The 14,804-nt window shown below is 38.2% G+C and overlaps 1 protein-coding gene across 1 annotated transcript; it reads left to right on the top strand.

Annotated features, from left to right (window-relative positions):
* Positions 1-11,216: 11,216 nt before the first annotated feature.
* Positions 11,217-12,029, top strand: LOC145625140 (uncharacterized). The gene has a single exon (XM_081678220.1). The coding sequence runs from the start codon at positions 11,217-11,219 to the stop codon at positions 12,027-12,029; it is 813 nt and encodes a 270-aa protein (XP_081534346.1).
* The last annotated feature ends 2,775 nt before the right edge of the window (positions 12,030-14,804 follow it).

Here is a 14,804-nt window from a genome sequence, read left to right as displayed (position 1 = left end):
ACAGGTAGTAAATGCATCACGGAGTATGTCAGCCTTAGAGTACTTAAAATTTTCCCCACCTTGTTTTTCTGTAGACCGCATCATCAAATTAAAGTCGCCTCCGCAAAGCAATGGCATATTCTGAGCATTAGTAAGATTTTCTAATAGTGTTTTGGTTTTATATTTGTTCTCATCTTCTGGGAAACCGTATACCCCAGTAAATCTCCACCAATTCCATTCCTCACATTTTACATGAGCATCAATGTGATTCAAGGAATATGATTGAATAGAAACCTCCCAACCACTCCTCTAGAGCAAAGCCACCCCTCCACTTCTTTTCCTTCCCTCCCCCACGCATCCTACAGCTAGCATCCCCGAAAACTTCAATTTATTTTTAACCCTCTCCATCTCACCTTGACTAAGTTTAGTCTCTTGTAAAAACACCAACTCGGGATTTTCTATGATAATAATCCACCTAAGCGCATTGACTGCCCGAGGACTCCCCAAACCTCGGCATTTCTACGAGAGAATGAACCTCATTTGTCACTAAGAGCCCAAGTAGTGGGGCCCGCCACCAAGTCAGTCATGTTAGTGTCAACATATGTGTTTATCAAGCTGCTATCAATAACTCTCCTTTTTGTTATGTTTTTACGTCATCTGCTTCACTACTCTCCTTCTCTCCACCCTGCTCCTCTCTCTTTCTTGTATTACCAGTAATTAAAGCATTGTTCCTATTGGTCAAACCCTTCCTATCTTTCACAATCAATGCTCTTGTTTTTTTTTCTTTTTCTGAGAATTCTTTTCTGCCTCCCCTGTATGGATCACATCATCCATCACCTCTGATTGAGACTCCTTTGCACCTATTAAATTGTTTTGAGTTTCTGTCAAAACTTCTTGAGGATGTGAACTTGGTAGGATAAAAGTCTCCCCTAGTGCCACATTTTGATCCCCATTTTCTTGGGCTTCATTCAGGTCCAGCGAGACCTCATTTAGATTATCAAGAACCATTCCTAACTGAGCGTGACTCACCTTCTCCCAGATGTTTTCGGCTTAGTGATGAAAAGACTCTTTGCACAGGATGAACTTGTGGTTACATGTTCATTCGCACTATCACCCTTGTTGCTTTACCACGGAGATGCCTTCATCCACCCCCCAAACTTCAAATTAGGTTCATCCTCATCTTTGCATACCTCACAATCTTTAACACCATGGCCAATTTTTTCCACAATAAAAGCAGAAAAGTGGCGGCTTCTCATATTTGACCTCGAAGAATTCTTCGTATCCACCTCGCATTTTCACCTTTACCTTCTGCAACAAAGGCTTAGTGACATCAATCGTCACTTTAATCCCCACAGACTTGTCAATGCCCATGCATCCCAAACTCTCCATCTTAATACAACGACCAACTTTATTTCCTATGGCTTCCACATTAGTAGTGTTAAGTCTGCCTTTGAAGGGAAAGTTGTACACCCTCACCCACATTGGAATTTCATACAATTGAATATTGAGCAGTTTCCCATTGTCATCAATTTAACCAAGAAGAAGAGCATGTCTATTAAAGTGCCATGGTTGCTTATCCATAACTCTTTTTTTATCCCTCCAATAGTGGAATTGGAACATATATGTATTCTTCCCAATGTTGCTAATTTCCAGCCCATGCTTAGGTTGCCATATGCTCTTTATTGTTGTCATAAACGCATTGGAATTGATAATACGATCCGTCCAAATCTTCCCAACAAGCCCTAATTCCACCCTTGCATCCTCCTCATCTGCATCGCCCTCAATCCATTCCACAACATCCTCCGAATCAACATTATTTGTAATCACAGTAGCAATATTATTCTCAAACTCTTTTATTCGAAATTTTTTCTAAATTTTTATTTTGCTCTAAAGGACCTATTTGATTAGAATTCGCTTTGTCCATGGAAAGATTCTTTATCATGGCCAAAAATCTCACAGAAAAACAAAGAAAAACCTTCAAAAGAAGGAAAACCTAGGAGAACCTAGAAAAACCCTTCCAAGGAAAACCTAGAGGGAACTCGACTTAATAGAGTTGGCTTGACATAACATAGAGTTGACGACTATGGTGTAGATTTGGCTTGACTTGATATTGACATGGTTTATAAATGAGACAAGTTGACTCTCAGTGATTTTAAAAATCATTTTGAAATAGACGAGATCCACAAGAAGAGTTCATGAATTTTTTTATTATTTGAATTGAGGTGTCTCAATAACCTTGGAGCTTTGAAGTTTTATTCTTTGAAAGGTGTAAGCCCGTACCTTGGTGCATTGATACATAATCTAGCAATGGTTGCATGATGAATTAAACTTGAGTTGAACTAGATATGCATGTTAATTAAGTTTTTTTGGAAGAGAGGTGGAGAGTCCATTAGGGCTGTCAAGTTAAGAATGACTTGGATCTAGCTAGTGGAAAATAAAAAGTTCAAACACTAAGCAAGGGTGAGATAACAAGGACTACTAATGTGGTTGTGTAGACACCTGGTTGTGTCTCCCCAAAAACCAATCCCAGTGATGAGTACCTTTCATGTCATTAATTATCGAGTAATGTGAAATGTTGAAGAGTCTCATGAATTTTCATTTTCTATAAATGATTTAAATCACTCATTTCGTGTCCTATTTATGAAAAACGTCCAATACAGTTTAGTATAAAGACATCACTCATTATGGGTGATGCTTAGCCCAGCAAAATCACTCATTATATTAGTAACAAGGAAAATTTAACAACAATAAACCAACCTTTACTCCATTCTCCCAAAATGGACCAACCTTTAAATTTGCCCAAAATAAACACAAGTTTGTGTTTTTCTCCCATATTGAACCAAGCAGGTCACTTGACTTGTTATACCAAGTTGCAATCCACGTGTCACACTCTCATTAGGTAATTATTTATTTTTATTTTTTAAATATGATTATTAAAAAAAAAATCACCCTCCCTTCCCATCAATGCCAACTCCCTGTTCGCGATCAGCCACCCTCTCCCTTGCCGACGCCGGCGGCCGGCGCCTGGCTCCCAACCTATTTCCACGGCGTCGTCGAACTCACCGTCTCTCTTTCCCCCACCCACAACATCCTGCCTTTCCCTTTCTTCTTTCCCATTTCCCCATTTTCGTTGCCCCCGACGGCCCGACACCACCCAAAGCAGGAAAACCACAAGAGAAATAGGAGAGAGAAAACACAACAATACCACAACGTCAACAAAAAGAGAAAGCGCAACCTCTACCGCAAGCACCTGATGAGGTGGTGCTCTGCTCGTTACTACTGTTGTTGTGCTGCTCTGCTTTTCTAATTCTTCTGATTCTCACTCCAATCCCCTTCCTTTTCCCTGAATTTTACAAGACATTGAATTAAATTTATTTATTTTAGTATGTGCTAGGTCTAAGATTAATTAATGTTGTTTGAATTAAATCAGCCAGCGTCGGGAAGTGAGTTGGCCACCGGCGGCCGCTGGCAGGGGGAGGGAGGGAGGAGGGGCTGGCAGTGGGTGAGGGGTGTTGAAGTTTTTTTTTTTTTAATTATTATTTTGTTATTTTTAAAAAAATAGTTTAAGAAAAATAAAAACAATGACCGAATCTTCAGGTCACAGGTCATTTGGGTTTACTAGGAGAGAAAAAACACAAACTTGTGTATATTTGGGGCAGATTTAAAGGTTAGTCCATTATCGTTGGTGCGCTTTCCAAGACCGTCAACAGTCAGTCCGTTATTATGCAAATGAGATTGATTTTAGTCATTGAGAGACATAGATGTGGAATTTGGGGTTCTTCATTCTCCATCTTGTTGAGCCGAGCTACCCCATCTTCATTCCCGATCTTGGCTAAGTGTCACCCCTTTATTCCCCATCTTCTTTCTCGTTCTATCCCCATCTTCTTCAGTCCCTTATCTTGTTGTATCCTAATTTGTTATCTGAATAACAAAGGGTTTTGGGGAATAAAGATGAAGCTGTAATGATAATTGTGGTAAAAGGGCGTCAATTATGAGCAGACTCAACAAATTGGTGGAGCAATGACGACTGATTGAGAGTAATTGAGGCTAGAAGAAAATTGGCGAAAGTTAGGTATGTTCACTAACTCTATTGTTGGGATTACATTTGATTCTTTGATTGGTGAATACTTGGAATTGGGGTTTAGTATTGACATTTACAATTGCTATTTTGGATCTGTAATATTTATTTGTTTAGCTAGCTAAGTGTCACAAGTGACAATATTATTCATAACAACTGACAATATCATTGGTTTACTAAAATTATAGCTAATTGGTTTAAATTGTACAATATAATACATACAAATGCCATTGAAGTTGGAAATTATTATCGTAGGAGGACTTAAAAAACATATATATGGGTTGTTATGATGCATGAGATACATTAAATGTTACAGATAAAATGTGATAGATAAATTTTTAAAAATTAAATGTGATAGATTAATTGTAAAGATTTAATGTTTAACATACATATTGTTTACTTTGTCGGAAAAAAATTATTTAAGGTTGAGGCAGTGATGTTAAATTCAGAGGTTGCAGAAGATATTTGTGTATCATTGTCTCATAGTGAGGAAAGTAGTGTAATGGATTTGATAAACTTTGAGAAAGGGGAAGGGTCTGGTGATATTGGTGAATTATGTCCATATAAAGGTGGAGTAGGGATGGATAGTGATGGAGGTAATATGATGAATATGAACATAATTAAAATAGACCCTCCTGAAGTGGGTATGATATTTGATACAGGGAATAAATTGATATGTACTATGATGATTTTGGCAAGCAGGAAAGGGTTTGGTGTGGTTCTTGGCCAAAGTTCATACAAGACTTTGATAGATGGTCGCAAGGTTAAACGCACTGTTACATGGAAATGTGAGTGTGCAGGTTTGCCAGACACCCGAAGGAGGATTGGTGGAAAAAGATTATCTAAGGAATTTGAAGGGTAGCCGGTTGCAACAAAGAAGTCAAAAAAATGTGGTTGTGAAGCCGGGATGTATGTTGGTTTAAAGGATCATGGTAAGTGGGAGATAGTAAGAGTGGAGTTGAATCATAAACCCCATCAGGTATCACCTTCAAAAGCAATGCTAGTGGCAAAATATAGGTTGGAGAAGGTGGAAAAGATGCGGTATGTGAGGCGTAAACTGCATTTTGGAGACGATGTGGGGCTCCCCGCTGCTACTATGCACAAGTGGTTGGCTAGTGAGAGGAATGAGGTTGAGAATATGCCCTTTACTAAGAAGGATGTTAATAATTTGATGTCAAGGGAGAAGAAGCTAAAATTGAAGGATGGGGACAACAATGATGTGATGGATTATTTCCTAATGATGCAAAAGAATAATAAGAACTTCTACCACATACATCGGTTGGATGCCAATGGGGTATTGCAAGATGTGTTTTGGGTTGATGCGCATAGCAGAGTTGCATATGAGGATTTCGGTGATGTAGTGTGTTTTGATACGACTTTTTTATGAATAAGTAAGACTTGCCCTTTGCAAATGTTGTTGGAGTAAACCACCATGTGCAAACAATATTTACCTGGATGCGCTCTCATATCCCACGAGGACACTGAAAATTTTACGTATGTATTATTTTGTTATGTTTAATTTGGTTATTCAGTATACTTGTAATATTTAGCTCAACTAATTTTTAGCTTGACTAAAATTGAGTCGAGTTTGTATTAAGTTTAGATTATGTTGATCTTGATTAGCTTGTTTCTTGGTCTCTTTATCTCTCAATTAATTGAACCATTCTTTAAATAAGAAATGAGGTAAGCATGTCAATATTTTTATCCTATCTAACCATTTAGTTGCTTGTTTAGGATAAGTAATAATTACACTGAAGCCAAATGAATGTATATTATTAAATTATTCGAAATAGAGAGAATGACACTAAGTTTGTTGGTTTGATAATGAAATTTGTCAAATTCTTTATATGATTCTGTAATTTTATGATTATGTAATTCTTTAAATGGTTCTATAATTTTGTTTCATATGTTATATATGTATATATGACAAGATATTGCATTTTATTTATTTATGGTATATATGTCAACAGGTGGTTATTCAACACTTGGCTAGATATTGTTGGTGGTAAACCTCCTGTTGCTATCTTGACAAATCAAGATCCTGATATGCGCAAAGCTTTGAAAGCAGTGATGCCACAAACAAGGCATAGGTGGTGTTTGTGGCACATCACAGAGAAATTTGGAAGCAAACTAGGCAAGTGTCCAGGGTATCATGAGTTCAAGGATGAGTTGAAAAATGTTATCTATGATAGTTTATTTTTGGAAATTTTCATTTTTACCACCTTCAAATAACGACTTTGTCGAATTTACCACCTCCAAAAAAAAAAAAAATTACTTTACCACCTCATAAAAAAATTAAACATCAGTTTTACCACCTCATCTGAGCTCAGGTGACGTAAAACGCTTGTGGGGCCCAGCTAACTGTCACTTCCCTCCAATTTAATTCTTTTAAAATCGATTTCCCTCTCTCTCCTCCTTTTCTCACCTTCCATAATCAATTTCTCACCAAATTTCTCACTTCCTCATCAATTTTCGTCTCTCTCTCCTTTGATTTTTCTTGATTCTCACTGTAACTACTTCTCTCTCCTTTGATTTTTCTCTTTCTCTATGTAAAAACTGAAACCCTAGATCAATTTGGGTGGTTGAAATCGAGCTGGAACCACAAAATTGCAACACATCAGCTTCTCTTGTCATCTTCCACAGGGTGAGGGGACCAAAAGCTTGGTAATTTGCTGACAGAAATCGAGATTCCTGACTACAAGAGGTGCTTTAAACCCTTTATTAGTACATTTCGTTGGATTTATGGTTGTCAATTAGGGTAAACTATGCTTTTTTTTTGGAATATGTGAATTAAAGTATTATAAACCCTAATTATGCGAATCTTTGACTGAATTAGAGTGTGCATTTGTTAAATAATTAGTTAATTAGGTTTACTTGTTTACTGTTAATTTAGTGCATAGTCAATGTGAATTGCTTTTACTTGCTGTTATTTGTGAATTGGTTATTGTTGTTTACTGTAATTACTGAAATTGGTTATTGTTGTGTGTGCTTTTGTTGGTATTGTTACAGAATGGACATAGTGGACTTAAAAATTACAGTAGGGGGTGCCTTTATACCTTCTTTAGCTGGTAAAAATAGGAGGGTGTTAACTTGGGATGGTGGGAAGGTTTATTGGATGAGAAATGTGGAAAAAAATAAGATAGATGTACACTTTTTGAGGCAAGCAGCTATACATGGGTTTGTGTATGTGAATGTGAAGGTTCCTAAGGGGTTTAGTTGCTGGTATAAACAAAAGGGCTAGTCTTGGGTGAATGGTAAAAGGGAGCTTGTTGATGGTAAGTGAATGGTTTCCTAGAGTCTGTGAACAAAGAGGGGGCATGTGAGATGTATGTTACCAGTTATGAGCCAATTAAAGTGACTAACAAAACACCCTTCAAATGTATAGATGGGAATGAGCTAACCCCTGCACAAAGGAAGGAACTGAAAAAGAGGTTTGGTGGGCCTAAAGTATTGATGTGTCTATTTTATATAGTATTTTACCCCCGTCCCTTGGTCATAATTAGTAGTGTTTTTGGCTCTTTAGAGCCACTTTTATTACTAATTGGTGTTTTCTAGTGTTTTCGTAGATTTGGTTGACTTTTGCAGGGATTTATACTTTTTGAGTATTTTTTCGAGATATTTTGGAGCAATTACGAACATTGGAGAAGCACGACCAGATTTTATAGCCCAGGGCCGGTTAGAGCCATCAAACCGGTGATTAAGGGCTTGGTGTGTGTGATACCGGGGCATTTGGACCGAGTATTCAAGACCCAAAGAGGAAACCCAGATTGGCCCGAATAATTGGAGCCCAATCGTAGTCCAAATAGTGGCCCAAGAGAGCCGCCCGGCCAAAAAGGCTGGCGCCCGGAGGCGCGCCCGGCCGGGCGGGAGAATCAAAGGTCGGCGCCCGGCCAAAGAGGCTGGCGTCCGGAGGCGCGCCCGGCCGGGCGGGAGAAGCTTAGGCTGGCGCCCGGTGACGCGCCCGGCCGGGCGCGAGATTAGTAGTAATGAGCAAAAAAGGCGCGCCCGATCGGGCGCGTGTTATTGTTAGGAGACGATTAGCGTCGTTTAAGTTTGTTTTAGTTTAGGATTTTTGTACGGAGTATAAATACTCCTCCGTAATACGATTTTAGGATCACTTTTTCTTCTCCTTTTTTTTACTCTTTCTTTACTCTCTTAATTATTATCTTAGAATTCTCTCTCTAAACTTTTGTTCTTAATTCTTCCATTAATTCCAGATTACTTTTTGGTAACAATTTCTTCCCCTTTAATTTCAGTTATTTTATTTACTCCCTTGATTATGCTTTTATTTATTTATTTGATTAGTTTAGTCATGATGATTTGTGAGTAGTTTAATTTCTAGGGTTTATGGGGATCTAATAAATAATATGAAGGGGTAAATTATTGTTGTTGATTATCAATGCTAGATTAATTTCCTTTTGAATTATTTAATGCTCTGTGACTAGATTAGGCCTATCTTTTATGCATGAGTTTGACAATATTGATTCAAGATTCGAGAGATGAGAATTGATGTTTAGGTCTAGTTTCAATAGGCAGGTTAATTTATAAATGGTTAAGTCGAGATTCGAGAGATGAGATTTAATACCGGTAAATTAATTATGTGATTGTAATACGTAGCGAGAGCCCTTTACAATCTGGTTAATTGATGCATTGATGATTGACTATTATTGATTATTGGTATTGCATGATAATTTCCTATTGAATTGTTTTAATGTTTTACAATTGCGGCTTGTAAAAGTATAGCAATATTAAATTGATGAATCGAGCAGATGTTAATTTAATATTAAAGGCTATTTTCAATAAGAACTTAGATCTAGTAAATTGCGAGAGCCTGTTAGATCTATGTTGATTAATAAATTGCGAGAGCCTGTTAATCATGTTATTTATGCAATGTCAATGATTGATTACTATGTTTTACCCTGGAGTATTATTTATTGGTGAACCTATGCCCTATATCCTTTTATATATTGTTTTCTCCCTATTCCTATTCTTTGTAGTTTAGTTTCATACTCAAATATAAATATTGGTTACTTAGATAATTTAGATTATAATAATTAATTAGGAGTAAAAAGACTTGTTTCCCTGTAGAGATCGACCCTACTTCCCTATCTACTTTAGTTAGAGGATTTAGGTATTTACTTTTGACTAGGGGATACGACTTTACCCTGTCAAGTATATGAACCCAGCCCAAAACTTAGTAAGCCCACTGAAGAAGAGCCATTTAGGAGAAGCCCTAGGTTAAAGGGCATTGTTATACATGACAGAGAGGCTGAGGAGAGGATTCCTAGGGCAGAGAAAGTGAATGCTAATACACATAAAGGGAAGGGTAAACTCACTGCTACAGATAAGGGTAAGGCTAAGGTTGGGGATGAGACTGGAAATCATGCTAATTTAGTGAGAAAAATAAAAGAAAGAGTGAGGAGCTTAAGGGATGACAGTGATGTGTTTACTGATGAGGATGGTGATACAGAGTCTTCTGATTCTGAGTTGAGTGATTTTGAGTTAGAAGTTGATGAGGGAGAGGAGGACTTATACTCTGATGATAACGAAGAGTGGTTGAAGAAAAATTTAGAGCATATCAACAGTGAGGTGAAAGGCATTTTGAGGGGAGTTACTGAATGAGGGGATCATAGGGATGATGAGGACACAGGGTTTGACATAGAAAGAATCTACAGTCAATTGAAGTGAGGGTTGAAGAAGAGGAAACTTGTGATTCTGATGAGCTAAAGAGTGTGGAAGGTGATTCAGATGATGATCAGGGTAGTGTTACTTGGTTTAACCCTGAGACAGACTTTGATAGGGCTATCAAATTTGTAGTTGGTCAAAGGTTCAGTGATGTGCAAACAGTGAGAAAAGCTTTGAGACAGCATGCAATTGAAAATAGGTATGAGTATTACTTTCTTAACAATGATTCAAAGAGGCTGACAGCATATTGCAAAAGGAAATGCAACTGTGTGTATAACAAGAACAGTTGTAGGATAGTGAAGTGTACATGTACTAAGGGTGTTAGGTGTAGGTTCAAGTTCTATGCAACAAGGCTTGTGAAATCAGAGGCTTGGTAAATTAAGACTCTAAGGCTGAAGCATAGGTGTGTTAGGAGTAAAATGAACAACAAGGTGACAGTAGAGTTCCTTGCTGACAGGTACTTGGAGGAGTTCAAGGGCAACCCCAGATGGAAGATCAGATAGATTCAGGATAGGGCCTTGAATGACTTGGGGATCAAAATTGCATACTCCAAGGCTTGGTTGGCTAGAAGCAGGGCAAAGCTTATAATATATGGGTCTTCAGCAGAGCAGTACTCAAAGGTTTGGGACTATGGGAAGGCACTGCTGAAATGGAACCCAGGGAGTGAGTGTAATGTGGTGGTGGATTATATTGGTCAAATTGAAAGGCCAATTTTTATGAGGATGTTTGTGTGCTTAGCTGCACTTAGGGATGGATTCATTTCTGGTTGCAGACCAGTAATTGGGGTGGATGGGTGCCATCTAAAAGGGGCATACCCTGGGCAGATCTTGGTTGCAGTTAGAAAAGATGGCAATAATGCCATCTTCCCAATTGCTTGGGCAACTGCAGAGATAGAGAACAAGGACAGCTGGTGCTGGTTTTTAGAGAGTTTTCTCAAGGCACTTTGTGTGTATGAGCAAGGAGATGGCTTGACTTTTATCTCTGACAGACAGAAAGTAAGTGGGTTGTGTTTGTGTTTACTTGAATTTGCTTTATTTTGTAAAAGTAGGACACTAACTTGTTGGTTTTGCCTTGTGTGTAGGGTCTCATAGAAGCATTTGCAGATGTGGCCCCCAAAGCTGAGCTTAGATTTTGTGTGAGGCATATTTGGTCAAATTTCAAACTGAAATTTCATGGTGCAACTTTCAAGGAATTGTTCTGGGCTGCTGCTAGGGCAAGCACTCTGGTAAGCTTCTATTTAGCTTCTTTTATGTCAGCTTTATGGTGAACTAGAATGTATGCTAGGTGATTTTGTGTTTAGCTTGTATCAGTTTGGTTTTTGGCCAAATACTTGTGAATTTTGCCCATTTATCTACATTTAGTTTTGCACATAATTGCATGTCTTTCTATTTTGTGAAAACTGTATGCCATGTGTCTATGTTGTGTTGAATGGTTGTCATGTGTGTGGTTGTATCAGTTTGAGTTTGAGGTTGCTATGGAAAGTATCAATTTTTTGGATGAAGAAGCATACCAGTGGTTGTCAAACATTGACCCCCAGCACTGGTCAAGGCATGCTTTCTCTACAAACTGCAAGTCTAACATGTTGTTAAACAACTTGTGTGAGACATTTAATGCAGTGATTAGAGATGCCAGAGACAAGCCTATTCTAACTCAAATGGAATGGCTTAGAAGATATATGACGAAGAGGAGTAATGACAAATGGGAGGCAGCAAAGTCTTGGGAAGGTTTACTAACGCCATTTGTCAACAAGGTCTTTGATGGGTTGGAGAAGTATGCCAGGACATGTGAGGTTACAGCTTCAAGGGATGAAATTTATGAGGTGAAATACAAGGATGATAAGTGCATTGTGGATCTACAAGAGAGAAAATGCACTTGTTTTAGATGGGAGTTGACAGGAATACCATATGTCCATGCATTTGCTTGCATAATAGACAAAAGGGATGATCCTGAGTTGTATGTGCACCCACATTACTATAGGGTGACATACTTGGCTGCATATGAGAACCCAATACAGCCAATGCCTGGCCTTAAGAATTGGGAAAAGGTCAAGCTCATACAACGTTTGCCACCTGTGCTGAAAGTGCAGCTAGGAAGACCTAAGGCAAAAAAGAGAAAGCTTGAACCAGGGGAGGGCAGTTCTGCAGCACCTGAGGGCAAGAAGCCAAAGGTGAAGAAACAATGCAAGAACTGTGGTGGGTTTGGCCACATTGCCAAAACATGCAAGGCTGAAGCAGCACCAGAACAGCCTAACCCACCTGCAACAAATCCAAAGGGTGGGAGGCCATAGATGCAGACTCCTTGGCTTAAGGAACAGAGGAAGAAAAGTGAAGAGAAAGCAGTAAGACAGGTATTTTGTGTATTTTGTGACTTGAGTGTATTTAGTTGCTTTGTTTCTGAGTCTTGTCATACTGTGATTGCAGGCTGCACTGAAGTTGCCACAATATCAGCCTCAACAGCAGAGGCTGGGTCAAGTAATGCTGCACCTGCAACTGCTGCGCCAAGCCAGCGTGCAACAAGAACAAACCCTTTTCCAACTCAGCCTGTTACCAGGAGCAAGAAGAGCCTGAGTCAGCCCACAAGAGTGCCAGCAACTACCCCTCCCAAAGTCAAAATACAGACCAGGTCCAAGCTTCATGTAATGAGAAGCAAGAAGGACAAGGATCTCAATCAACTGTGACCCTAGGTCTACTCATTAGTATTTTGTAATAAACAGCCTAGTTTCTTAACTTTTGTAGTTGAACAATGATTTTGCACAATGGTTTTACCAGTAGGCAGTATATTTGGTAGTTGAACAATGATTTTGCACAAAGGTGCCTTAACTTTTGTCTCAGCCAATGTAAAACAATTAACAACGTTGTGTTGCAAGTACTAATATGAAATGTGATATGATTCTACCAAAAAGTTCCATTTCTCATTGATTTAGTCAAAAGTAGTCAAGAAATGTCATCCCAACATCCACACATAATAATTCAACAAAAGACAACATAAGTTGAGGATTTTTTTGTTTCTAAGCATTCCAAAATGAACCTAAGATCTAAAATACATAGCCAGTACCAAACCAAAACAACAAAACACAACAATAGCATGTACTGTGAGCATTTTCTTTGTTGTTGCATTGCTGCCATGCACTTCCTTGCTCATCTTCTTCCTGTCTGAGCTAAGAGCTTTGCATTTCATCTTCAAGTTGTCAATCTCATTGAGCAAGCACCTCCTTTGTCCACTAACATCATTAACTTCCCTCTTCATGTCATTCAGCTCTCCCTTCATTAGTTTCTTGTCCAGCAGCAAGTTGTTATTCACCTCTGTTTGCCAAGGTGTTCCATCTGGTTGATCCACCCACTCAAAAGCTTTACACCCCCTTGACTCGGTCACAGGATCATAGAATTTGCAGGTCCTAAACTTGCGTCCAGGGTTCTCCCTACTCCAAGCAGTCAGCCTAGACTTTGGAACTCCACATTGGCATTTTTTCTTCTTTGAGGGTGACATGCTAACTGAAGACATTCCCTTCTGAAATTCAGTAAGAACAGGAATGAAATTAATTGTATTTGAACACAATCACCATAATATAACCCTAATTTCAGTAGCCAATTCACATAACAAAAACCGACCCCCAATCTAATTTAATCTTACATGAACTCTAAGTATTTTAATTGAAATTGGGGTTTAATTGACCTCACAAAACGCCCAATTTCAATTACTCTTAGCAAATGCAACATAATCACGCAACGAATTGCAACTAATTACATCAGAAATCACAAAAATTGCTAGAGAATTATCGACAATTGCTTACCTTTTTTATGTTTGTTGTCGAGGAGTTCAATTGATTGTTTGATAATTTGAGGGTTTGGGATTGTTAAGGTTGCCCAAAAATACTGATTTCTGAAGAAAATCGCAAAAATTAATCTTCAAGAATTTGGTGTACAAATGAAGAACTAGGTTTAAATAAAAGGGAAATCAAGAGAATTTTGGAAAAAAATCAAAAACTAGCTGTTATGCTGGGCCCCACAAGCGTTTTCCGTCACCTGAGCTCAGATGAGGTGGTAAAACTGATGTTTAATTTTTTTATGAGGTGGTAAAGTAAATAGTTTTTTTTGGAGGTGGTAAATTCGACAAAGTCGTTATTTGAAGGTGGTAAAAATGAAAATTTCCTTTATTTTTAGAGGAGTTTGAATTGAGGTGGAAGGAGTTTATTGTGAAGTATAAACTTGAGAGCAACCTTTGGCTAGCTGGTTTGTATTCAGAGAGAGAGATGTGGATTCCAGCTGCGATGAAACACTTATTTTGGGCGGGAATGAGGATCCAGAGGTTTGAAAGCATTCACAATTTTTTTGATGAATTTTTTATAAAAGCATAGTACTCTGTGATTTTTCGGAAAAATATGTTGCTGCAATGGAACAACGTATCCGATCGAAAAAGTTGGTAGATGCTAATTCGACTGTTTACCTTCGTGGATTAGTCACTGATTTTAGGATTGAGGAGATTTTCAGGAATTTATACACAGATGCAAAGTTTATGAAGGTCTAAAGGGAGTGTAAATGGATGATGTACTGCAATGACAGTAGCATGAGAGAGATATCAGAAGGTTACTTTGAACACTTGATAGTTGATAGAGTTTATGTTTGAAGTGAGTTTGATAAGAAGGAAAAGCCGATCGGCAAGTTCCGTACTTACCATGTTCTATTTTTTAGTGAAAACAAAAGTGTTGAATGTGAATGCAAGTTATTTGAATGTAGTGAGATTTTATGTAGACATTGCATCAAGGTGTTAGAGATGCAACAAATTTTAAATGTGCCTAATATGTATACATTGGATAGGTGGCGTAAAGATATTTTTCGAAAACATACTAGGGTGAATGTTACGTTTCATGATCGAACAAAAACTGTGAACTTAGTTTGCTATGATAAGATGATGGTTGTCTCGAACCTATTTCAAATCTAGTAAGTGACAATGATGAAACTAAGGATAATAGTAATTGAGGGTCTCAAAGAACTGGAGATGAAAGTGAAAAAGAAAACTACTCCTGCCCTCCCTCTGAGTAGTGTTGGGGAGACGGGGTTTAAAT

The sequence above is a fragment of the Chenopodium album genome, chromosome 3 (assembly GCF_948465745.1).
Source record: "Chenopodium album chromosome 3, dcCheAlbu1.1, whole genome shotgun sequence".
Lineage (NCBI taxonomy): Eukaryota > Viridiplantae > Streptophyta > Magnoliopsida > Caryophyllales > Amaranthaceae > Chenopodium > Chenopodium album.
The sequence above is the reverse complement of the archived record's forward strand: the minus strand, read 5'-3'. Positions and strand labels throughout refer to the sequence as shown.

Excerpts from the sequence above, each read along its gene's own strand:
- LOC145625140 (XM_081678220.1), top strand. The coding sequence starts at position 11,217 with ATGGAAAGTATCAATTTTTTGGATGAAGAAGCATACCAGTGGTTGTCA.